Raw genomic sequence first — 27,437 nt, forward strand, 5'->3', positions numbered from 1 at the left:
GATACAAGAGGGGGTGACCTTGGTGTCTTGCCCTGGTTTTTGTTTTGTTGTGTGGGAAATGTCAGTCCTCCACTTGATACCCTTTGACGGCTTGGCAGAGATTGAATTTGCTGTGGAATGGCAGATGCAACCTCGTGTCATCGTGACATGAAACATTAATATACTGATTCGACTTAACCGGTACGTTTTTGTTTTATTTGAATAGTCTGAGATAAATTTATTAATTTTGCTTTGTAGGTAATTCTGAGAGACTAATAACAAAATTTACCAAAGCTGTGATTAGTTTGTTTTTGCTTTTTTTTAAACTGTTTAAAATCTGTTTTGTGACGTTCTATATTTCGTCCAACTAGAAAAGCCATCTCAAAACTCAGAGAACGAACAAAACTCTGTATCCCTGGAGGTGCTACTTGTTAAAGTCTGTCACAAAAAACGTAAGGTAGGGCACACTGACCTTTTTAATTATCCTAAATGGTAGTGTTGCTTAATGTTTACAATTATGTTTTGCATTCATGGACAATGTAATCTCCAATAATCCCGGAGAAGGGACTTGGAGCTACTGTACATTCACATGAGGATAACTAATAAAGGATGGATTAGTTTGCTTTATTTAAATTTTGGCAGATCAGGGAAAGACTTTCCAGTGGGGATTAAATAAATTGAAAAGAATCCATGCATCCTACTGGAGTAGGTTTGATGTCTCATTTGGCCATTGCATTCTCTGCTTGTGTTCCTTTTGGCAAACGTATCCATTCTTTTCACGATCCTTTTCAGTTAGCAGTCAGGATATTTTAAATTTGAATAGCCCAAAAGAATCAAATGTCCACACTGCAGCTTGTTTGGTGGTTTAGTAAGTGAAGCCTTTTTTTTGCATAAAGGTGTAGCAAGCAGTGCCTCTGGTATGTGGAAGAAAGATTATTGAAGATGGTTGAGCTTAGAACACTGGCTTGAGGAACTGATGTTCTGGAGTGGTATTTGACTTCCAACTAGCACAACCTTTCCCTTTGTGTGAGGTATGCCTCCAACCATTGGAGTGTTTTCCTCCTCGATGCCCTTGACTTCAGTTTTATCAAACCTTCTCGAGTCACTCAAGTGTGTTTGGAATTTGGCACTTTTAGTCCTGGTTAGATCAAAGCTTAGAGTTCTTGAATTGAATGGTCCTGGCAAATCGCAAATCAGGAGCTGGTGAGCAGGTTATTGGTGAGTAAGTGCACATTGGAAGCATTGTCAACAGCATCTTTTGCTTTGCCATCTTAATGTATTACTATATTTATTAATATTATTTATTGCCATTGAATTATGTTGAGAAAAATTTGTGACTTATAGTTGATTGCTTTCTCATATTTAAATTGCCTTTTTTGACCATTCTGATGACATAAGCTATTTAGCTAAAGTTATTGCTGTTTATTTAATGTTTTCTGAACCCGCTGCTTCTTACTGAAATACAGCTAGTGGTTGCCAGTATCCCTCTGATACTTTTCCCCCGAAATGTGTGTTTGTAAAGGTGGAATGTAAGGCAGCCGAGGGCTATTCTATTTTCACCCATTGATGCTGGTGCACTTTTCTAATAAGATCATTCGGTGTCCAACAGACACATGGACATCCACAAGCTGCATTCCAATAAGAGTCAGTGCAGTCAAGAAGAGAAATCAAGTGGACAAAAAAAATTTGTGAGGAAACATTTGGCAATAGGATGTATAAAAAGGTTGGCTTCAACAAGGCAAAGCAATCAATAACAAGCTGCAAAATTGCCTCAAAGCAATTCAATTCTTAATAATGTTAATGTAGCAACAAGAATTTCTGTCTTTCCGTCTCTAGGATTTAATGGTGATGCTCTAAGATGTGATGGTGATGCTATTTCTTTTAGTGTTATTGGTTGTGGTTATACGCTCCTTAATAACACAGGATTCATGGATGGGGGTGTAAATATTATCATTGATAGAGGATTGGTTAAAGGCCAGGAAGCAATGGAAATAACTGGATCAGTTTCTTTTTGGAAAAATGTTACTAGTGGGATTCCATGACTGAGGCTCTCAATAATGCAAATAATATTAATGAAAGTCAAAGAAAGTATGATGTATCCAAGTTGGCTATCCATAAAACACTGGGAAAATAAGCTGCCATGAGGATAGAAGGAAATGGGCTAAGAGAATGGCTAAAAATAAATGACTGGTGGAGTGAAAGATGAAGTGTAGTATTACTCATTCTAATAAGAATAGCAAAGCAAAATATTTTTAAAATAGAAACAAGTAATCCTGGGCTACATATGGAATCTGGAAATGCTGATATGTAAAACAATGCAAACAGCTAGGGAGACATGGAATGTTCACCTATAATTCCATGAGAATTGAATACAAGAATCATTTAATGTAATTGTACTGAGCTTTGAAACCACATACCCACGAAAGGACATGCTTTTGGAAAATGGGAAGGAGAGGGACAAAATGGTAGTAAGAACATAAGATTGTTGCTTTGCTGAAGGAAGTATTAAAAGTTTACTTAGAAAATGGGCATTAATATTGCGTCTGTGAAGGGACAGATTGTGTCAAGTAAGCCAGGGCTTATCCCAGATTTTTTCTAAAATATTAATGTGCAGCATATCTATCCAAGATGATAGAGGAAGTGTTTTATGAAAGCTACTGAAAATACTCAACATCACATTGTTCCATTTCCATGTAATGTTAATTATGTATCAGGGCATGTGTGGGTAGGATTTGAAAGTGTGGGGAGGTGAATGTGGAAATACTTTTGTTGAGGTTTTGATATTTTAAAATCAATCTAGGGATGGGACTGAAACGCAAATATCCTTCCCTTTGTTTTTGCCCATAGCTATAATCAATTTCACATCAGATGACTAGTTTCATTTTCTTGAATAGTAATTTTTAAACTCTAGTGCCATGCACTCCATTTTACTAAAGCTAGAATACACTGCTTGGTTAAGTTATTAAATCTTTACATGGTGATAAAGGAAAGCACAAGACTTGTGATTTCCCCTGCCCACCCCCCCGTCACCTGCTCTTATTAATATATTTCGATGGTTTGCTAACTTGTTCATTTCTTTTCAAGGATGTTAGTTGTCCAATCAAGCAAGTGCCTACAGGTAAAAAGCAGGTGCCTTTGAACCCAGACAACAGCCAGTCCAAACCAGGCAATTGCCCTTCCCTTGCAGTTCCCAGCAACGAGTTTGAGCCTAGCAACAGCCATATGGTTAAATCCTATTCGCTGCTGTTCAGAGTGACCCGTCCAGGCAGGAGGGAAGTGAATGGATTGACTAATGGAGAGATTAATGAAAATATTGGTAAGTATATTTTATCGAGACCAGGGTGAGATGTTCATTCTAGCTGAAACTCTAGCATGCAGCCTTGTAAAGTCTTACGTGATTAAGTCCCAAGTCCTTGCATGTGCATTAAAGGTTATAAAGAATGTGTTAACTTATAAAATGCAAGAAGTGTTGTTCAGAACTTCTAACTTGCCCTAAATTTGTTTTGAAATTCATTTACCCCAAATCAGCCTAACTTGAATTCTATAACAATGTAGATGTAGAAATCTAATTTTATTATAACACTTATCGCAAGCTGTTTTCTCAAACCATAAAATGCTGTATTCACTGGACAGTTTTTAATCTGAGTTCAGGAAATGTGTGAGAAAAGAACTATCATTACTTAATGCCTTTTATAACTATAATGTGTACATAACGTTTCACAACCAAGTAAGTTGAAGTGCAGATACTTTGTAGGAAACAACACCAATTTACACACAGCAAGGTGCCATTTATAGTCTTTAATGTAACAAATTATTATCAAATGGCTTATGATTCTGATTGATGTGATATTAGGGCAAATGACCAAAAGCTTGGTCAAAGATATGTTTTGAGGATTGCCTTAGAGGACAAAAATGGTAGAAAAGTGGAGAAATTTAGAAAGAATCTCAGCATTCAAGAATATTGGCAGTTGACAGTCACCAGTGGTGGAATAATTGGTTAAAATAAATAACTAAATTTTGTTTCTGTGATAGTTGAGGAATACACAGATCTTTGCAGTAGGAATTGAAAACACAACCTTCTAACTGAGGTGAGGGTGTTTCCACTGACCCAAGTCTAACAATTAAATGTGTTGTGCATGGAATGTGCTGACGGCTTCATGCAAATGTCACTGTTCTATATAAGAAATTTGCACTGGGTTTAGTAGCTTTGTAATTAAGCGTTACGTGTCTTGTTTACTGAAGAAAAAAAATTAGTTTGTTTTTCTACATTTAATGTAGACTCGGTGCTCTAATCAAATTTCCTTAAACACTAGTTTATCAGTAGAGGTTGCTGCATTAAATGTAGCTAATTGCTGTCTCCTGTGTGACACTTACATTTAAGAGCCCCTTATTTGAACATTCTGTTCATGAAACTTGGAATGATTTGGAGACGCTGCTGTATTCCCACTGGCATTTGGAATATGACTTATCGATGAGTATTTTCCCCTGCTAAATATTGCCTGTTGCAATCCCCAACACCTGAACATAGAACGTTACAGCACAGTACAGGCCCTTTGGCCCACGATGTTGTACTGACCTTTTATCCTGCTGTAAGACCTACCTAACCCTTCCCTTCCCTCCCCTCCCCTCCCATGTAGCCCTCCAACCTGTTCTCATAAGACATGCTTTCCAATCCAGGCAGCATCCTGGTAAATCTCCTCTGCACCCTCTCAAGCTTCCACATCCTTCCTATAATGAGGTGACCAGAACTGAACAAAATACTCCAAGTGTGGTCTAACCAGAGTTTCATAGAGCTGCAACATTACCTCGCGGCTCTTGAACTCGATATCATAAATAATGATGGCCAACACTCCATATGCCGCCTTAACAACCCTATCGACCTGCGCGGCAACCTTGAGGGATCTATGGACGTGGACCCCAAGATCCCACTGTTTCTCCACACTGCTAAGAGTCCTGCCATCAACCTTGTATTCTGCCTTCAAATTCAATCTTCCAAAGTGTATCACTTCACACTTTTCCGGGTTGAAATCCACCTGCCACTTCTCAGCCCAGCTCTGCATCGTATCAATGGCCTGTTGTAACCCACAGCAAATTTCTACACTATCCACAACACCACCAACCTTTGTGTCATCTGCAAGCTTACTAATCCACTCTTCCACATCCTCATCCAAGTCATTTATAAAAATCACAAAGAGCGGGGGTCCCAGAACAGATCCCTGCAGCATACCACTGGTCACCGACCTCCAGTCTGAATACGCTCCACGTACAACCACCCTCTGCCTTCTATGGGCGAGCCAATTCTGAATCCACACAGCCAAATTTCCCTGGATTCCATTCCTCCTGACTTTCTAAATGAGTCTTCCTTGAGGAACCTTGTCAAACACCTTAGTAAAATCCATGTACACCACATCTACTGCTCTACCTTTGTCACATCCTCAAAGAATTCATTCAGGCTCATGAGGATTGACCTACCCCCTCAAATCCATGCTGACTGTCCCTAATCAGCCTATGCTTTTCCAAATGCACATAAATCTTGGCCCTAAGAATCTTCTCCAGTAATTTATCCACCACTGAAGTAAGACTCACTAGCCTGTAATTCGCAGGGTTATCCCTACTCCCTTAAACAAAGGAACGACATTTGCCACCCTACTCCTGCGGCCAGGCCAAGGAGGACGCAAAATCATAGCTAAAGGTGCAGCAATCTCTTCCCTTGCTTCCTGTAATAACCTTGGATATATCCTGTCCTTTTCCAATGACTTATCTGTCTAATGTTTTTCAAAAGTTCCAGCACATCCTCTTTCCTTATATTGACGAGCCCTAGCATATCAGCCTGTCGTATGCCATCCTCACAAATGTCGAGGTCTCTCTCACTGGTGAATACTGAAGCAAACTATTCATTAAGGACCTCCCCTATCTCTTCTGACTCCAGGCACATGCTTCCTCTTTTATCCCTGATCAGTCCTACCCTCACTTTAGTCATTCTCCTATTCTTCACGTATGTGTAGAACACCTTGGGGTTTTCCTTAATCCTACTCACTAAGGCCTTCTCGTGCCCCCTTCTGGCTCTCCTAAGTGCATTCTTAAGCTCCCTCCTGGCTACCTTGCAATTCTCCAGAGCCCTGTCTGATCCTTGCTTCCTAAACCTCGGGTAAGCTTCTTTCTTCCTCTTTCGTGTCAACCATGGTTCCTTCACTCTACCATCCTTACACTGCCTCAGTGGGACAAACCTATCCAGAACCCCATGCAAGTACTCCCTGAGCAACCTCTACATTTCTGCTGTGCAGTTCGCCAAGAACATCTGTTCCCAGTTTACGGTCCCAGGTTCCTGCCTAATCGCATCATAACTCCCCTTCCCCCATTTGAATACTTTCCCATATCATCTGCTCCTATCCCCCTCCTAAGGCTATGGTAAAGGTCAAGGAGTTATGGTCACTATCTCCAAAGTGCTCTCCCACTGAGAGATCGGAAACCTGATCAGGCTCATTGCCTAGTACCAGGACCAGTATGGCCTCTCCTGTAGTTGGCCTGTCCACATACTGTGTAAGGAATCCTTCCTGGACACTCCTAACCAACTCTACCCCATCTATCCCCTTTACACTAAGGAGGTGCCAATCAATATTAGGGAAGTTGAAATCACTTGTTTTTGCACCTTTCCAAAATCTGCCTCTGTATCTGCTCCCCAGTATCTTTGCTGCTATTGGAGGGTTTGTAGAATACTCCCAAGAGTGCTAGTTCCCTTCCTGTTTCTGACTTCCACCCACACTGATTCAGTAGATGATCCCTCCAGGACATCCTCCCTTTCTACAGCTGTGACACTGTCCCTGATCACCAAAGCCACTCCCCCACCTCTTTTACCTCTGTCCCTGTCCTTTTTGAAACGTAAACCCCAGAGTATCCAGTAGCCATTCCTGCCCTTGTGACAGTCAAGTCTCTGTAATGACCACAATGTTGTAGTTCCTGTACTTACCCATGCTCTAAGTTGATCACCCTTGTACTTGATACTTCTTGCATTAAAGTAGCCCATCCAACTGACAGCAATTTTGCCCTTTCAACTGCCTATCCTTCCTCAGTCCTTCTACACACTGCACCTACTTGTACACCAAATGCATCAACCTCTGACCTATCACTCGGGTTCCCATCCCCCTGCCAAACTAGTTTAAACCCTCCCCAACAGCTCTAGCAAACCTGCCTGCAAGAATATTGGTCCCCCTGCCCTGCCCCTCTTCCTTTACTCAGGGAACTGATCTCCCAGGAGCATTACTTGTAGTGGAGCAAAGTGGCTTGCCTGTGAGCTGACTTGCACATTAGAGTGGATGACCTGTTCCTCAGCTTTGACACATTAATTCTTCCTAAAGACAACATATGCTGTTAGCACATTCATCATTTATTCACTGATGGAAAAACACGATGATGCTGGAGGAACTCAGCAGGCCAGGCAGCATCCATGGAGAAAAGCAGGCGGTCAACATTTTGGGTCAGGACCCTTCTTCGGGACAGAAGATAGGAAAAGGGGAAGCCCAGTATATAGGAGGGAAAAGCAGAGCAGTGATAGGTGGACAAAAGAGGGGAGGTGGCAAGGGCACAAGGTGGTGGTAGGTAGATGCAGGTAAGAGATAGTGATAGGTAGGTGCAGGGGAGAAGGGGAGAGCAGATCCACCAGGGGATGGATCAGAGGAAAGGATGGATAGGGGGGATGGTGGGGGTAGAAAAAGAGGGCTAGGAAAGGGAAGAAAAGAAGAGGCATGGGTGGGGATTACTTAAAGTGGGAGAGTTCAATGTTCATGCCAATAGGCTGCAAGGTTCCAGTTCACTAATATTTAAGCAGCAGTAAAAATGCAGCAAATGGATGGATGTAGATTTTAAAAAAACACTTTAGACACTGGGATTACTTAAGGGTTTATACTAGAGCATATTATCATGTCACTGAGATTATAAAGTGCATTCTTCTTTAGATTTGACAAATCCACCATCATGTAGCATTTGACAAAGTTAAGCCATCTATTGAAAACAATTAGTTATTTATTTCTGAAAGTTAGAATGTGGAAAGCTTTGTGGAATGTGGAAAACACTGTTGTGCAGCTCCTTGAAGTTAAATTTGAACTTTATTAAGTATGCATCTAAGCACTCTAGAAAGGGTACACACTCACTGGTTCCTGATTCACTTCCCAGACTGTAGTTCAGTCTCTGAAAAGCAGCTCCTCACATCATAGTTATTAATGGGAGAGGGCTGGAAATCTTTCCCTGTATCTTCATTACCTGACAATGAGGTTTAGAATCTTCAACATCAACTGAAGAAACCAAACTTGCAATGGTAAGTTTCACTACATGAAGGCTTGCATGCCTGTAGCACCTTTTGAGTCTTGGCGCATTCTAAGTTTGGTCCATCAAGCACCTTTTGAAGCAAGTTCACTATTGTGCGGGAAATGCAGCCAATTTGCACATATGCAGAAGATGACATTCATGTTTATGATTGGGTTAAAAATGTCATCCAGGGAACTGAACAACTGTACCATTGTTAGAAATAGTGGTAGGGAAACTTGTGTCCACTTGAGAGAGTAGGCCTTTTAATACCTCATCTGACAGACACCATCTGTGACAGGAGGACTAAAGGACTGAACTATCTCATGAGCCACAGGTGCAGAGCAGATCTGGCTACACTATCACATTAAACATTGGAAAATAATTACACAAGTGTATAATCAAATGTGTGCCATTTTTACTAGTTATTTGAAACATTTTTAGTGGTTTTTTTTGTGAACTTGTAGATGTATTTTAGTACTGTTATTTGTTGGTTTTCTCTTTTAGTGAGATGTTGGCACTGAATATGCAGATGGAAAGATCTTTCAACATTTGGTATAATTCGCCAGGCTTTATGCTTTGTGATCTAGGGCTTTTTCAGGCTTTGTTGCATTATCAAGGGGAATGTGTTTTGGAGCCATCTTGCATACTACAGCTATTGATATTAATGCTACATCAGCTTGTTCCCCCTGAAATTGCTCTGCAGGTCAGTTTGTGTCTGGGGAGAGAAGTAATTGACTTTTCAGACTGATGAGCACTCATCAGCCATTTGCTTAAATGTGAGTGACATGCACCATTGTCAGATGGTTCTGGATTCACTTTCAATAATTGGAAATGTATAGAAGCAAAAAATGATGCCCCTCAGTCTTCTTGCACTGACGGTTGCTGGCTTTGTGCTTACCCAAGCTATTGTTATAAAAGTGTCTCACTGAGGCCTTGTACTTCCTCTGCTTTTGCACATGTCTTTAGAGCCTGAATTTTAGGCTGTTTGGTTGAGGAAGATTTCAACAAACGTGTGTTTCTATTTCTGAATTTCTGTTGCTGTCAGAATTTCTGTACTTAATCCATGTTAATCTGTTATGTGTGAAGGATATTGTTTATCTTGGATTTGCAGATTTTCTTTTTTGAGCAGCCTAGACTCTTGGTTACATTGCTGACTTTTTAATTGCACTCTCTTTAAACTCATGAAACTTAAAGTGGATTGCTAAGATGCAAATGTGGCTCAATGAATTTTAACGTCAGAAAGTTGCCCCGGAAAATGGAATGTTAAGTGTTTTCTGTTAAATAGTTTTAGTTTGCAGTCAGCATTTTGGTTTAATTCAACTTCTAATTTTACCCTGCTGAACATGATCACACTAAACTTGCAGGAAGATCTACACTTGTTCATGTGCTTAAAATAATGAATCACTGAATTGCCCTGAACCTGATCTTGTAGCACAACAATAATTTAAATCACTACTCCTAACATCAATAATTTTTTTCTCTTTTAGAAGTAACAGATGAGTTGCCAAGTAGGCGCAAACGGAACTCATCTCACAAAGATGATGGGGAGAAGACCTTTGTAGCTCAGATGACTGTCTTTGATAAGAATAGGTAAGCATGTTGCTGTCACTATGATGTACAAGTGAAAGATGTTTGTACATTTATTATACTGGTATGGGATTATTTCTGTTCCAAATTAGTGGCCTGGCAGAGCGGACAACACCTAATCTGATTTGAAACAGGTTAATTGAAGAATCTGTTGTGTAGATCTTACATTTGCATTTTATTATTATCAGCAGTGTTCAGGGGTTTAGTTTGTTTAGATAAATTGCTTGATTTTGGTTAATAAAATAACATCTGTTAATGACGTACGTGAACTTTTGTTTTCTAAGTAGAACTAAATCAGAATAACAAGTCATAGATCTGATGTGATATGTCTGTGCACCAATTCTGCAAGTTACTTAGTGATTTTCTTTGATTTGAAATCTCACCCTGATTTTGGAAGAATAAGTGTAGCCCTGTTGCTGCTAGTGATAAATTTTGCCCTTCACTGTCCCCTTCAGTGCAGTCAATTTTGTCATGCTGGTGCTTTACTCAAACATGCTCAGGAGTTGATGTGTGATCTGCTAATAAATGGGTTAAGTGACGAATACCAGAGACAGTTCTTCAGATTTTTACAACACCCTATAATCTCTGGAACAAAATCCTTTAAACTGAACAAATCTTGTTTTTTTTTCCCCCTCTGTGGGGTTTTTTAGTTCCATCCATATTTAGCAGATTAAGAAAATAACACCCGTGGGATTCAAGGAAAGAGGCAAGTTAACTTTAAGACTGACAGTGGCAGAAGGTCATGGGTTACAGTCTGCAGAAATTTTGTCTGCAGGGATGTATGCAGTGGGGTTCTGTAGGGCTTAGCACTACACCCCTTGCTTTTCATGTTGTATGTAAATAATTTGGACATATTCTGATTCTACAGTTAAGGAATTTGCTAATGATCTCAAAATTGGCAGTGTGACTGATAAGAAGAAACACTTGGCAGCAGGACGATGTCAGTGAACTAGTTAGATGGGCTCAGAAGTGAAGAATGGAATTCAGTCTAGAGAAGTGCAAGGTAGTGTATTTGGGGGAGGGGCAAATGAGATGAGTGAATACACGTTAGTTAGATACAATATTCTTGGAATGCTTCAAATCCGTGAAGATAACAGGATGAGTAGTTAAGGTGTTCAGGATACGTGCAATTTTTGGCTGGGATAAGGTGTTTGTAAGGCATTTGATAAGGTTCCTCATGGAAGGCTTATTCAGAAAGTCAGGAGGCATGGGATCCATGGAAACTTGGCTGTGTGGATTCAGAATTGGCTCACCCATCGAAGACAGGGTGGTGGTAGATGTAGCGTATTCTGCCTGGAGGTCGGTGACCAGTGGTGTCCTGCGGGGATCTGTTCTGGGACCCCTACTGCTTGTGATTTTTTTATAAATGACTTGAATGAGGATGTGGAAGGGTGAGTTAGTAAGTTTGCTGATGATACTAAGGTTGGTGGTGTTGCGGATAGTGTAGAGGGTTGCTGTAGATTACAACAGGATATTAATAGAATGCAGACCTGGGCTGAGAAGTGGCAGATGGAGTTCAACCTGGATAAGTGATGCACTTCGGGAGATTGAATTTGAAGGCAGAATACAAGGTTGACTCTTAGCAGTGTGGAGAAACAGAGGGATCTTGGGGTCCACGTCCATAGATCCGTCAAGGTTGCCACGCAGGTTGATAGGGTTGTTAAGAAGGCGTATGGAGTGTTGGCCTTCATTAGTCGGGGTATTGAGTTCAAGAGCCACGAGGTCATGTTGCAGCTCTATCGAACTCTGGTTAGACCACACTTGGAGTATTGTGTTCAGTTCTGGTCGCCTCATTATAGGAAGGATGTGGAAGCTTTAGAGATGGTGCAGAGGAGATTTACCAGGATGTTGCCTGGATTGGAGAGCATGTCTTATGAGGATAGGTTGAGTGAGCTAGGGCTTTTCTCTTTGGAGAGAAGGAGAATGAGAGGTGACTTGATAAAGGTGTACAAGATGATAAGAGGCATAAGTCGAGTGAACAGTCAGAGACTTTTCCCAGTGCGACAATGGCTAACACGGGGACATAATTTTAAGGTGATTTGAAGGTATAAGGGGATCAGGGGTAATATTTTTTTAAGAGTGGTGGGTGCATGGAACGCACTGCCTGCAGGGGTTGTCGGGGCAGATGCATTAGGGACATTTAAGAGACTCTTGGATAGATAAATGAATGATAGAAAAATAAGGGGCTATGTGGGAGGGAAGGGTAAGAGATCTTGGAGCAGGATAAAATGTTGGCACAACATTGTGGGCCAAAGGGCCTGTACTGTGCTGTAGTGTTTTATGTTCTAGAAGGCAAGCCCAGGGAGGTTGTGCGATAATTCTATAAAGCTAGTTGGGCTACAGCCAAGTGCTATGTACAGTTCCAGTTACCGCTCTGTAGAAAGCTGTGTTAGAGAGCATGGAGAGGAGACTTGGGAGGACATTGCCAGAGATAGGGAATTGTAGTTATAAGGGAATACTGTCTAGGTTGGAGTTGTCCTCTTTGGAACAAAGAAAACTCAGAAGATACAGCTCTGGTGTATAAAGTTACAAGGGACCTAGAAAGGGTAAACAGGATGCTATTCCTTTAAATAAGAAGTCAAAGTCGAGTTTATTGTCACATGCACAAGTACGTGCATGTACAGGTGCAATGCAAAACTTGCAGCAGCATCACAGGCACATAGCATAGACCCTGATGAGCCAAATAGCCACCTTGTCATGAATATTCTGATTTTTTTTTTCCCCTCTAATATTCTAATAAAATGGGAAGACCACAGTGAATGCAGGTTAAGTAAGAATTTCATGTGGTCTTTAGAGTGGGTTGGTGTTGGAAAATGTGTTTCACCATTTAAAAATATATTCTGACTTGAAATACTGAATTGAGAATTATCTCTTGGTCTTGGCAACTGTGGGTCTTCGCCCTTAGCAAATTTTGGGTAATCTTTTTTGCTAAGATCATTTGTGTTTAATTAAATCACAACTTAAGAAAAAATAAAGACTAAGGGTTTTTGTTCCAATGAAATTCAGCAAAGGATAGTGAGAGGGCATGAAAATTTTCAATTGTACCTATTTGAGTGTTCTCCACATCTGTGTGGAATATTGCCGCACCTTCTCCTTGAAGCATCTCAACTAATTTGTTCCTTGTTCTTTCTCCTCTCCTGCTTCCTCTCAAAGTTGTCTGTTGTATTTACTTATGTGTGATTTGCCAATCACCATGGTATGGGCTTGGATCAATAAAGAATTGCCTGTGTTTTGGAGCTTACAAAATCTCCAATTTGTGGTATTTAACTGCTTCAACACCACACTCCAGTTTTAGATTTTAAACCTAATATTTCATTTTAACCTATCCTTTGGAAATGAAGCTCACCCTCTTCATTCTTGTAATTGTGCTTAAAGCAAGTTGTAGTATTCTGAATTTGAATGTTCATTTACAGACGCTTGCAGCTCCTTGATGGAGAGTATGAAGTAGCCATGCAGGAAATGGATGAATGCCCTGTCAGCAAGAAGAGAGCCACTTGGGAAACCATTCTTGATGGAAAGGTACATTTATAACCTTTGCCCCTTCCCCACAAACACTCAACCTCCATACATTATAATGTTGAATTGATGTTTATAAGCATGTTAAAACTCATTGCTGTGATAAATGGATGGCTCTTTCTTTACACCACAGGGATAAGAGATTTTCATCTTGCCCATGACGGTGCTGTTATGGATTAGTGGCCCATAAAAAAATAAAAATCTCAAATTTTCATGTTGTGGGAGACTGATGCACAATGCCCTCCCAGGTGGCAAGTTGAAAATCTATTTTGTAGTTTAGATTCTGATATCTATGTTCCTCTACTCAGTACAGTTTTGGAAACTGGCATCAGTTATTTGTGTGCCAAAGCTTACCTTTTGTTAATTACTGTCTTGCTTTGTCTTTACAGCGGTTACCTCCTTTTGAAACCTTTTCTCAGGGTCCTACACTCCAGTTCACTCTTCGATGGACAGGAGACGCTGCAGATAGATCCACTGCTCCAGTAGCTAAACCTCTTGCAACTCGCAATACAGACACCACAGCTGCAGAGACCAAGCTCAACTCCGTGAAACCAGCACAGACCCTCTGTAAGAACCACCAGCAAATATAAAACACGCTGCAAAATGTGTTGTTCTTAGTCCATAAGGATGTCATTTCCAGTACTGTGACTGTCCATCATCTGATTCAGTTGGTCTGTTCTCTCCTTGTTCAACACTAAGCTTGGACCTACTCCCTCATCTCAGACTAAGTCTTAAACAAAAGATTAGGATGTAACTATTAGTGTAAGATTGGCATTTATTGCCCATCCCTGATTGGACTGATAAGGTGGCGATGAGTTGACTTTTGACGGTGTGCTACTGCTGAATAATTTGCTCAATTCTTACTTGCCACCCTCATTGTTCCAAGACTGGAATCTCATCTAGACTCTTGAAGGACATTACCTGTTTTTCAAATAATCCAACATCTCCAAGATCTCTTTATTGGCTTTTTAATTCAAGATTTTAAAATATTTCAAATAGTGTCCCTGGTGGGATATGCACAGTTTACATCATGGTATCTTGATTTATTGTTCCTCATTCTCAAAAGTAGTCAGTGGCTTTGTTAAAATAGTACTAAGATGTTGAGTAGGTGGGGGAGGAAGTAGTGGGTTCTGTATGTTAAATGCCAGGCCCACGAGCGATAGTGGTTACAGATACTCCAAAGGAAGGAAAATTATTTTTCACTCGATCAAGGGATTGGTTGGCATACCAGGGAACATTGCACATTTGCCCCAGAATTTATGTAAATTGCTGGGACTTGCAATGGTTTCTGACTCTGTGTGGAATCATATCTACTCTTTAATGAGTGAATGGCCCCCAGATCATATAATGTGTTTCTGGATAGAAAATAGAACAGTACAGCACAGTATAGGCCCTTCAGCCCATGATGTTGTGCCGACCTATGTAAACCTACTCCACGATCAATCTAACTTTTCCCTCCTACACAGCCCATAACACTCCATTTTTCTTGCATCCAAGTGGATAGATAATGTTCTCTGAAGGAATGAGATTCTTGAAGCTCATACCTGATCATGAAGCTGTCTACTGACAGGGTATCCAAATTGACAGGAAAGATGAACAGGAAAAGAACTGTTACACAAAATTGTAAGTGCCATGACATTTTGGAAGCTTTTAAATGCTGCCCTTCTGACCACAAAGACTCATAGGAGCTTCTCTCACCAGAGTTTCAATAGTTAGAATATCAAATATCTCTGCTTGGCCCTTGGGGTATGGGAGCATTAGTTCTTCTGTGAGCACAAATGTTTAGAACCATAGAACAGTACAGCACAATGCAGACCCTTCAGCCCACAATGTTGTGCCGACCTTTAAACCTCGCCTAAGACTATCTAACTCCTTCCTCCCACATATCCCCCTATTTTAAATTCCTCCATATCCTTATCTAACAATCTCTTGAATTTGACCAATGTACCTGCCTCCACCACTACCCCAGGCAGCACATTCCATGCCCCAACTACTCTCTGGGTAAAAAAAAACCAGCCATTGAACTTCCCAGCCATTACCTTAAAGCCATGCCCTCTTGTATTGAGCATTGGTACCCTGGGAAAGAGGCGCTGGCTCTCTACTCTATCTATTCCTCTTAATATTGGGAAGCTCAGTGCTGTAGTTCCCCAACTTTGCCTCCTGCAAGGCCACATGTGCATATCCAGTGCTCTACCTGCAGCTGGGCTTAGCTGGAACATGTGACCTGAATGATTTCTGGCTCAGTCAACAACATTCAAATATTTCCAATTACAGATGTTCATAATAAAAAGCTTGGAATCTGTTCTATTAATGTTAACATTAATATGGCACCTTTTGTGTCTTGCATGAATAGTCCAGTCAGCATTATGTCAACGTACATCAGTGAGGTGATGCTGATTAAGGGTTGAATGTTTGCCGGGTTATTTGAGTGGATTCTTCTGCTCTTCACTCTTCACCCAAGATCCAGCAAGACCTCAGTTTAATGACTCAATTGCATGCTCTGGTTCTCTGCAGATCCAGAATCTATAGCTTTGTCAGAAGTGAGCCAAATAATGCAATAATATCGCTGAATTGTTTGGTTTAATGCTTTAAATGTTTAGATAAGAATTAATAGGTGTTTAACGTAAGTGCTATTTAAATTATGCTGGCTTAATCATGTTAAATTGAACGCTTCTAACTTGGTAAGATGTACATAATTATAGTCAATCCTGTTTACAGTGTTTAATTATAATGCATTTAGAATACAAATTTGATACTGAATTTGTACTGCACATACCCAGTGTTTTCTTTTTGACTTAAAGATAAGATTAGATATCTTTATTTGTCACATGTACATCAAAACAGACAGTGAAATATAGTTCTGATTTGCTTGAAGCTAAGTATTTGTATTCTTGGTGAGTTATTCAGACTGAATGGAGTGGTTTTAATACACACAAGTTATTCAGGCTGGAAGCAGAGTTGCATGGTACAGAAACAGGCCCTTTGGCCCAGCTCGTCTATGATGACCATCTACGCTAATCCCCATTTGCCTGCATTAGGCAGGTATCCCTCTTTTCCTATCCATGTACTTGTTCAAATGCCTTTTAAATGTTGTAATTGTATCTGCCTCTATCACTTCCTTTGGCAGCTTATTCCATACAACCATTGCCCTTTGTGTGTGTGGGGTGGGGGGGGGGGGGGCGGGGGGAACGGACTTACCCCTCAAATTTCCTTTAAATTTCTCTCCTGTAATCTTAAACGTATGCCCTCTAGTTTTAGATTCTCTCATCCTAGGAAAATGTCTTTATCTACCCTGAGTGTTTTCTAAACCTCGCTAAGGTTGCCCCTCAGCCTCCTAAGTTCCAGTGAGAATAAACCCAGCCTATTCAATCTCTCCTTGTGACTACAGCCCTCCATATTCCAGGCAACATCTGGTGAATCTCTTCCACTATCTTTCTAATGCTACTACATCCTTTCTGTAGTGTGGCGACCAGATCTGTACTCCTGAGTGTGGCCTGACCAATGTTTTGCACAGCGGCAATATGATGTCTCAACCCTTTTTATTATACTCAAAGTCTCAATTTAAAAAGGCAAGCGTGCAGAATGCCACCTTCACCCTATTCACCTGTGTCACCATTTTTAGAGAGCTATGAGCTTGTGTTCCTCTGTACGTCAGTACTCCTGAGGTACCTGCCATGTATTGTACATGTCCTTTTAGTGTTTAGTGCTCCAAAATGCATTACTTCACACTTCTCTGGATCAAATTCCATCTGCCACCACTCTGCCCAACTTTTCTAATTGATCTATATCCCTTTGTATCCTTTCATAAAACTTCTTTGCTATCTACTGCTCCACCAATGTATTACTTGGATGAGAATGTAGAGGGACTAATTAGAAAGGCAGCAAATAGCATGCTGGCCTATTTAGACTTGGGACTAGTGGTTCAATTGGTTTGTTACCTGATGTATCTTCTGAAGTTTCTTGGTTAAATCTTCAGGGAAAACAAATATTCCTCCTCGCCTTCAATTGATATCTAACTGTAAATGCCTTTCTCCAGACCTGCAAGAACCTGATGTATTAAAATGTAGCGACCAGCTTTCCCTGGATTATTTATGTGGAGATTTGTTTAAAAAGTCCTCCCTACATTTCTACCTGTATTTGGCAGTTGTAATATTCCAGGGAAGATTTAAATCTTTTTAATTATACAAAAAACTGATTTGTAATTTAAATGTCTGAAAAATAGGGACAGGAGTAGGCCATTTGGCCTTTGGAGGTGGTTCTGCCATTCAATACTATAATGGCTAATTATCTTTCTCAGTACCATATTCCTGCTGTCTCTCCATACCCCTCAATGCCTCTTGACATTTAGAAATTATCTATTTCTTTAAATATATCCGGCAAATTGGTCTCCATAACCCTATGTTATTGTGAATGCCATAGGTTCACCACCTAAGTGGAGGAAAAAAATTCTCCTCAATTCAGCCCTAAATCTCTGGCCCTGTATTGTGAGAGTGCTCATTCTGGACACCCAACCAAAGGAAGCATTAACCTTGCAACCAGTCCATCCAGTCCTGTCAGAATTGTCTCAATTAGACATCCCCATTCTTCTAAACCTGGTGAACATAAAATCTCTTCATGCTGAAATCCTGTCATTGCAGAAATTAGTCTGGTGAACCTTTTCGGCGTTAAGTCAATGCAAATATATCCTTTCTTAAATAAGGAAACAAAAACTGCACACGATACTCCAAATGTGGACTCACCAGGGCCCTAACTAATTTGTTGCAAGACATCTTGGCTCCTATTCTCATTCTCTTGCATGTCTTTTGCTGCCTTATTTCTTGCAGCACCTGCATGTTTTCTTTCATCGACATGGACAGAAACATTCCAATCTCTTCATACACCAAATTTCCCAAATCTGTCACCATTTAAACAATGCTGCCTTTTTGTTTATCTTATCCAAGTGGATAATCTTGCAATTATCAACATTATAGGGCACCTGCAAAGTATCTACAAACTTGCTCAGTCTGCTTATCCATTATCTCCCATCATCCCTACAACTTGAAACTAACATTCTCACTTTTTCAGTTCTGATGAAGGTTCTTCAACCTGAAATGTTAACTCTTTCTCTTTGAACACATGCTCTGAGTTTCCAAGATTTTGTTTGTATTTCAGACTTCCAGCATCTACATGTTTTGATTTTTTTTTTAAATACTCCTCATTCTCCTGTTATCTCTTCCTTTTATAATGGCCTCTGGCATTTTCCCCTCGACATATATTAGCCTAATGGGCGTGTAGCTCTCTCGCTTCCTCCTACTTCAAATTTTCACAGCTATCTCTAGTACTCAGGGATGCAAGTTTAGGCCCAGAGGATGTAGTGGCTTTCAGTATCATTTAATTTCTCCAATATATTCTTACTCATTTCCTTCAGCTCCTTGCCTTCATTAGGTTCTTGGTTCCCTGGCGTTTCCAGAAGGTTACTTGTGTCCTCTTCAATGAAGACAGACACAATTATTTAATTGCTCTGCCATTTTCTTGTTCCCAATTAAGAATTCTCTAGCTTCTGACTGTAGCAGACCTGTGCCTCATCACTAATCCTTTTCACATTAATTTGTGAGGGTTTGGTATTGTGGCTCTGATCTTATCGGCGTGTTACAATTTAGGTGAGGGAGGAAATATGCCAGAATTAAATTTCAAAAACCTTGGAATCTTTTTCAACAACAACTTGAGTTTCTAAGCTGTTTTAAAACTTCCTGGGCTACTTCACTTAAAGTCCTAAACCAACAGTTGATACCTTCTCAAGCTCCTGTCTAACAGCACTATGACTGTAACTCTTGTACATTGTATGGGCAGCTACAGTCCAAAGTAGCTACTCATCATATTCTCCAGGGGTTCAATGAAGGATGGGCTTTTTCAGCAAAGCCTTCATTCCATGAATGAATTATAAAAACAGAATTAATGAGAGCAAAGCAACAAATTTCACATAATGGAAGTTGGCAATAATAAATCTGATTGAGATATTTAGATAGATGATCCCAAGACTTGGTCAAACATGGGTTGTAAGAAGCCTTTTAAGAACTTCTGCCCTTCTGACTTTGAGACCTGGGTAACTGGAAGACGTAGCTGCAGATAATTGGTGTGCATGTGGTCAGACTTAGAGGGTCCTAGCAATCTTGACACCATAATCAGAGAGGGAAAGGTCATGGATTTGGAAAATTAGCATGAGAATTTTAATAAAATGTGCAGGTCACTGAGCTAGAGGTGTGTGAAAGTTCAAATTTAATTGCAGTAAGCTTTTTTCCACTTCTGCTCAAGCTTGCAAGGGGTGAATACTGGGAGGCCAGTCAGAAGTTAGAGGTAACCAAATCACAGAGAAGTGTTTCAGCAGCAGATGTGTAGAGATTGGAAGTTCTTTGGAGGTGTTAAGAAGTGATCTGGGCAACGGGCAGTCTTTATGGTTGAAATCTCAAATTGTGGCCCTAATGTGCTGTGGTTGAAAATGATCTTTTAGCCTTTGGTAATTGTCACAGAATGGTGGCAGTCAGATGACTTTATGAATTTGTATCATGTTATCGGAGTACTGATCTGATGTTGAAGAGTCCCTATACTTACACTGCAGTCAAGGAAATGTTGGTGGGTAGGGCATGTGACCCACAGAAACTGTCTTATTGTGGAGCAAGGTCAATTTGGTCTGTTTAACTAATTTAGGAAACTAGTGCAACTTCTCCCAGTAAAAATCAGGATAACTTTCTCAAAGTGTAGTGACTGGAGGATGGTCACACAAATTGTGCAATCAATCAGGCTGTCACTTGCAGCAATTTGGTCATGAAGTTTGATTCAGAAGGGAATTGCCCAATCCTTTCTGCTCTTTCTGGCTAGAGTGCTGTAACTATATGCAACCCTTGTTATAATCTTTTAAATGTAAGCAGTATAGCTGATTTAAGTGATAATAGACTAACCATAGCACACAAATGGTGGGTGGAGTGGCCTGTGTACTGTAACGTTGTCCTAATTGAAGAGCAAATCAGAGCAATAGGTGAATTTATTAGTTAATGATTCAGGTCAAAGACCTGTCAGAACTAGGAAAAGTTTGAAGTTCTGAGATGCAGGGAAAGGGGAGAGAAAGAAGAAGAGGTTGTGCAAAGTAAAAGTGGCAAGGGGGCAAAATATGTGTAAATGGAAGCAGCAGAATCATTATCTGAAACTAGAGAAGAAAATACTGTGGATTCTGGAAGTGTAAAGTAAAAAAAAACAAATGCTAGAATTGCTCAGTATAACAAGACTCTTTCCTCTCAAACTTATGCCCTCTTGCTTTATGTACCCCTACCATGGGAAAAAGATTCTGACCATCTGCCCTATCTATGCCTCTTACAATCTTGCACGCCTCTCAGCCTCCTTTGCTCAAGGGAAAACAGGCCCAACCTATACAATCTCCCCCAATAACTAAATTCCTCCAATCCAGGCAATATAGTGGTGTACACAATAGTCCAGGTGCGGTCTAACCAGTGTTTTGTAAAGTTGCAACGTAACATCCCAAGTCTTGCATTCTATACCTTGATCTATGAAGGCAGCATACCATATGCCTTCACCACCCTATCTATCTTCAGGGAGCAATGGGCTTGAACCCCACAGTCTCTCTGTTCATCGACATTCCTTAGCACCCCACTATTTACTCTACATCTTACCCCATTTGAATTCCCAGAATGCATCACCTCACACTTGTCAGAATTAAATTCCATATGTCAACTTTCTTTTTGATCTAGATCCTATAACCTCAGACAACCTTCCTTGTTATCCACAACACCAACTTTCATGTCATCCCACCAATTTACTAATCACACCACCTACATTCACATTCAAGTTGTATTGGAGTTTAATGAGTCTGAAACGTTTACATCAAATCTGGAAGGTTGTTGTGTGTCTAGTCGTAGTTGGAAGAATGAAGTGGTGTTCTGTAAGCTTGCGTTGAAGTTCTTTGGAAAAGTGTATGAGACACAAGACAGAGGTCAGAGTACAGAATGTAGAATTAAAGTGACAGACAATTGGAAGCTCTCATTCACAGTTGTGCATTGAAGAGTGTTCTGCAAAAGTGTTCATCCAATCTGCATGTAGTTTTCCCTCTGCAGAGGAGACAAAGTTGTGTACAGTAAATGTAGTATACCAAATTGAAAGTAGAGGCGAATTATTCTCTTACCTGGAAAATGAGGTTTTTAGAGAGGCAAAGGGGCAGGTTTTGCATCTCTGCACAACTGCTACCTGACTTCTTATTTGTAGTATTTTGTTTTTAGTTTTCTGCATCCTTGGGTATTTTGCTTTCATATGAATTTGAGTGTAATTTAAGTTAATATTTATTTTGTTACTAAAATTGACAGATATATGTTTGTAACTTGCATATGGAGATGCTCACACACAAACTGCAACTACCAAAATGTGTTGGTTGTATATAAGCCTAGCTGTTGTTTGATCTTGAGTATCATTTGTGGTTTGTTTGTGTTTGACTTACTAATAGTTTGCTTGTTCTGAAACTCTTGGTTTCTTAATTTTAGCAAGAGGATCAAATTCAAATTCTGAGCCATTTCCAAATGAGAACTCAGTTGGAATTTACTCTTTGTAATTTTCTCTAGTGCTTTGCATTTAAAGATCTGCATATAATGGTCCAAATTCATCTGAAGTGCAGGCTATCTTTGGAAGGCTACTGGGCTGTCCTTGGCACAGGGAAACAATGAATAAACTTCTTAGGATTTCAGTGCATCAGTAACGTTCATATCACCTTAGTCTCTGGAAAATATTGAATTTACCATTTTTTTCTACTTAATCTAAGTAACCTTCAAATGCATCTCAGCTGAATAAACATTAGAGCAGAATTAAAAGATTTCAGCACCTTAAAAAAAAATCTGAGATCTTGGCTGCTGATGGATGAAATAGCTAGTGTCTCTAGTATCTGTTAACTTTATATACAGCATGTTGTCTGTCTCTCCATTTGTATTTTAAGTGTTGTTACCAGCTTTTGTAAACTGGTGGTCTTATATGATTTTTATACGTGAAATTTCTGTCCAAACTCTGTCCTATTTTATTTGCAGCCACTTTAAAGGAAAATTGTTTCAAGTGCAGTGAGGGTCTTAGCAGGAGTTGAGCTCCCTCACTTTCCTGTAGTCCCTTCCTGAGTATTGCTCACTGCACTAACTACATTTATTTGCCACTCCTCTAGGGTACTGTGAAGGAGATCATCATTAATTTATACCAATACCAACTAGCTCTTTTGAGGTTTGTTCAAAACCAGGGCTGGGTCTAATTGCCCAAATAGCTTTCCTTTTATGAGATTTCATAAAATGTCAGTTTACTAGCATGAAATTTAAAGAACTTGCAGTTATTGTGCCTTCACGATCTTATTATTTCCCAGAATGAGTTTGTTATGGAAGTGGTTTTTGAAGAATTACGCTGTTTTAACATAGAAGGATGGAAGTCAATTTATGCATGGCAATGAAATCTTATCTTGGTCAGGATGCTGAAAGTCTAGTTATTCCTCCAGGGGTGCCTTAGGTTCCTGTAAAGCAATCTGAGGCTAAAAGCATGTTCTACTCCAAGACTAAAATAACTGGAATATCATTAAGTATAGAATGTTTAAATAAATCCTAACCAGGTGTTTACTGTAATCAGTAAATGTTAGAAGGTTGTGAAGCATCTGTGGGAGAGAAATTAGGGTTAAGTTCTCAGATCTGTGACTTGTTTGAACTGGAAAATAGGTGGTAATGGGATAGGATAGAAGCAAAATGTAGAAAGGTGTAAATGCCAACAGCAGTTTGGTAGGTGGTACTTGATCTAGCAGCTTATGACCTGAAATTATAAAATGCTGTTTGAAAGGTGTTGTGCTTTTTCTCTTTTTCATTGAGGTTTATTAGAACAATGTTAAAGGCAGAAGTTGGAGTAGGAGGAATGACAGGACGCTTTGTCACACTTGTGGACTGAAAGTGGCTGCGCAATCTGCATTTGGCACATTCCCTCCCCCACCTTGAGGAGACTGCATTATGGACAGTAAATAGACTGTATTAAATTGAAAGAAGTACAAATACTTTGCCGTTTGAAATATGTGAACCCAGTTGCGGTGATAGCACTGGTGAAAGCAGGTGTGCATCGTGAGTGTGGGTAAGGAATTCCAGATACATACTTTATGTGTAATTTATTTTTAAACACACAGCTGTAAAAGACTCTCTGACAACTGAACTTCAAACTAAAAAGGAACAAGTTTCAATGGAACCACGGCAGAAATTAAGGATATTTTATCAGGTACGGTATAGATGTGTCCATACAAATCTTTTGATATTGAAATTGACAGTGTGGTGGTAGAAAGCTGTAGATTGCAAGGAGGTCTGTGGATTGGTCAGGTATGCAAAGTCCATAAAGGTGATGGGAGGAGCAGCAAAAGGTGGTTCAGAAGGCGTGAGATTATTAATCTCATTGGTTGAGGAAGACCTGGAGGGCAAGAAGTTGTACTGGAATTGTACTAAACACTAGTTAGCCACAGCTTGAGTATTGTTTAGTTTTGGTCACCATACTAAAAGTGTGATTGTGCATATATATAATCTAAAATCTGTAACATTGCTACACTGTTCCAGTTGGAGCATAAGCTGCTGGGCATTTGGATGATTGAGCAGAAGGGTGGGTAGCTATACCCTCTTTCCCTTCCCAACCAAAAGCTATAGTTGTGGGTTGGAGCCAAACCCATGGTTTTTGTTTCATGGGATTGCAGTTGAGTTTAAATATTTAGCTTCAGTCTCATTTCAAACGAGCAAGGTTCTTGGAGTTAATAGAATGTTTTGTAATTGTGGTTCTGCCATTAAAATTAATTCACAGATCTAAATAATCTACAGGCATTCTTTTTCAATAAAATGTAACCTCTTGAAGGTTACCAGTTTTTAGCATCCAGCTTTCTGCTTTGATATCAATCTCAAGATGCACACTGGTACTGGATTTCACAGCTCAAACTAGTTTTGATTAATTATTGCCTGCTACCATGTACTAGGAATATTTATAAGATACAAGATATCTTTACTAGTCACGTACATTGAAACACACAATGAAATGCATCTTTTGCGTAGAGTGTTCTGGGGCAGCCTACAAGTGTTTCCACACTTCCGGCACCAACACAGCATGCCCACAACTTCCTAACCCGTACGCCTTTGGAGTGTGGGAGGAAACCCACGCAGACACGGAGAATGTACAGACTCCTTACAGACAGTGGCTGGAATTGAACCCAGGTTGCTGGTGCTGTAATAGCATTATGCTAACTGCTACACTAATGTGCCTGCCCTTTCAGTTTAACAGTCCATCTTTTAGTAAACTGCTTGTTTGTTGTTTATTTCCGAGATTTATTTTGAAAATTCTATATGGGTACTTTCACATATTGGACAATTAAATGATCTGTTCATAAATGGTATTCATTTCCAACTTTGACACATCCACAGACCAAAAATAAAAGAACTGCTTTACATGGAGGATTTCCCCAACCTGAACCATGCCCTGTGGGTTACCTAAATCTGCCTGCTTGTTAGTTGACCTCTAACAGTATTCTGTGACAATGTTCACATGGCCTATTCCCCTGATCTGAGTCCATTAGTTACAGTACAGCTGTATCAGTTCATAGTTGGTCCTTAATTATGGTTCATTGTTGACTAGTTTACTCTGCCCAGCCCTTAACTAGACTTGTGTCTAAATTCATGAATCCTTTTGGGATTTCTGTTCATCTGTGAAGAGGATGTATTCTTTATGGTGGAGGAAAATTGGGAGAGTCAGTTTGTCATTAATTATAATTTCCAGGTATGTTAAACAAATTGCTGTATGTTAGCTATATTTAAATTCCAGCCTTTTCCCATTAATCGTCATCAGGCCTTCAGCTGTGTTGTTGATTGTGATGTTGGACTCAAAACAAGATGTACAAAGCCATTTTTTTAAAACTATCTCAATTTGTTTTTTGCAGTTTCTTTACAACAACAATACACGCCAGCAAACTGAAGCCAGAGATGACTTGCACTGTCCCTGGTGCACGTTGAATTGTCGGAAGCTCTACAGCCTGCTAAAACACCTCAAGCTTTGCCATAGCAGATTTATCTTCAATTATGTGGTGCGTGTTCTTTATTAAAGTCTCCTAAAGAGACACTGCAACTTGTTGAGAGTAGCTACTATGCTGTCAAGTATGGTTTCCTTTCCTTTCCCTCTTGCTGCACATGTTGGGCTTTATTCAAGATAAAAATCAATTGTGCTTAAACCAAGGCAGGTGTTTTGACTGGTGGGTTGTTCCTTATAAGTATCTCCAAAGAACATCAGCACTTGCAGCACACTGCTGTTTTAATTCTGATTTAGATGATGATCGTGCACAGGCTGGCAACTCTGGAATTTAAAATGCCTACACTTGTGTCTATTGAGGAATCCATATTTTTTAAAAGACCCAAATTTGGTATCTGAATTAATTTATTCTTAACATTGCATATTCCTTTTGAGAATAGATTAAATTTTCAATTTAAGCAGTAGTATACTTTTGTTCAAAGACACTTGAACTTGCTGGTATGTTGAGTAATCTCGGTTGTAACTTGATTGACTTTGAATTCAATAAATTTGCTGCTTGTAGTTATACAGCACAGAAACAGGTCCTTTGGCCCACCACATCCAGGCCAGTTTTTCTTTCCCCATCCACCCTAACCTTGTTTGTCTGCATTTATGTTTGCATGCCTGCCTACTTACGCATCTAGATCTGTCTACAACTTAATGATTGTATCTGACCGCACCACCACCTTCTGACAGTGAGTTCCAGACGTCAGCCACTCTCAGTGTACATATAAAGAAGTCAATACCATATTTCCATATCTCTTGATGACACTAGAATATGCAGGTTGCAGTTTACCAAAGCATAGAAATTTGCATTCCGCGGAAGACCATTTGGCCTACGTCCCTGGTTGTCAACAGAGGTCTTTTAGTTAGTCCCATGATCCTGTTTTCAATCGGTAGATCATTAGGTCACAGCATTTCGTGTGGCGTTTGAGGTACTACTAAGTAGGAAGTACTTCCTACAAAACAAGGTGCAGTAATGGACCTAATCTTAAGGAATGTAGTCATGCAACTGGGTGGAGTATCACTGGAAGATCATTTTGGAGATGGTGATTATAACTTTGTTTCAAAGTAGTTGTGGAAAGTAATAGGAATGGGCAGAAATTAAGGTCCTGAATTGGGGAAAGGGACCACAGGGCTTGGTGTTGGGACCCTTGCTGTTCATTATATACATTAATGATCTGGATGCAAATGTAGGAGGTATGATTAGTAAGTTTATAGATGACAGGAAACATTGCTGGTTTTAATAATAGGGTAGTCTTAGGCTACAGAAATATGTTGATGACTTGGTGAGATGCTCAGAGCAAGGACGTATAGAATTTGATCCTACTAAAAGTGAGGTGATACATTGTGGGAGAACTAATAAGGCTGGGACTATATACAGTGAATAGTAGGATCTTGGAGTATTGAGGAATAAGTTTCAAGGATCCATTGAGGTTGTCAGTAATAAGTTGGTTTAGAAGACACATGGGATAGTTGCCTTCATTAGTTGGTGCTCAGCATAGGAGGTTATGGTACACCTACATAAAGCATTGTTTAGGCCACAACTGAAGTACTGTGTTTTTCCCCTTGAAGCAGAAGATGCTGAGAAGTAACCTGACCGAGCATAAATAGGTTTGGTGGTAAGGAACTTCTCTTCATCGCAGAATCAAAGGGCATAAGTTTAATAAACAATCTGCTGGAGGAACTTATTGGGCCAAGCAGCATCTGTGAAAGGAAACCCTGCATCAAGTCCTGATTGTTGCTCCAGATTCCAACATCCGCAGTCTCTTGTATTGGCACAGGTTTAATGCAAGGTGTAGGAAGTTTAGAGAAGAGATCTGAGTGGAAAACAATTCAACAGCCGGTTAAGCCACTGCCTCAGTGCCAGAGACTGTAGTTCAGTCTTGGGTGCTGCCTGTGTGGACACCACCTCTTACTCCTTAACCAGGACCTCACTAAGATGCATCAGGCCACTGTGCCCCACACTATCACTGACC

General features: G+C 40.0%; 1 protein-coding gene across 1 annotated transcript in view; it reads left to right on the top strand.

Moving 5' to 3' along the window:
- Window positions 1-27,437, top strand: part of suz12b (SUZ12 polycomb repressive complex 2 subunit b) — a 71,839-nt gene that overhangs the window by 32,262 nt on the left and 12,140 nt on the right. Inside the window, exons 6-12 of the mRNA XM_052032960.1 lie at window positions 351-436; window positions 3,064-3,295; window positions 9,768-9,870; window positions 13,281-13,386; window positions 13,773-13,950; window positions 23,555-23,643; window positions 25,334-25,477. Of these exons, the coding sequence (XP_051888920.1) occupies window positions 351-436; window positions 3,064-3,295; window positions 9,768-9,870; window positions 13,281-13,386; window positions 13,773-13,950; window positions 23,555-23,643; window positions 25,334-25,477 (938 nt within the window). The remainder of the gene's footprint in view (window positions 1-350; window positions 437-3,063; window positions 3,296-9,767; window positions 9,871-13,280; window positions 13,387-13,772; window positions 13,951-23,554; window positions 23,644-25,333; window positions 25,478-27,437) is intronic.

This window comes from Pristis pectinata, chromosome 18, assembly GCF_009764475.1.
Source record: "Pristis pectinata isolate sPriPec2 chromosome 18, sPriPec2.1.pri, whole genome shotgun sequence".
NCBI classification, from domain to species: Eukaryota; Metazoa; Chordata; class Chondrichthyes; order Rhinopristiformes; family Pristidae; genus Pristis; species Pristis pectinata.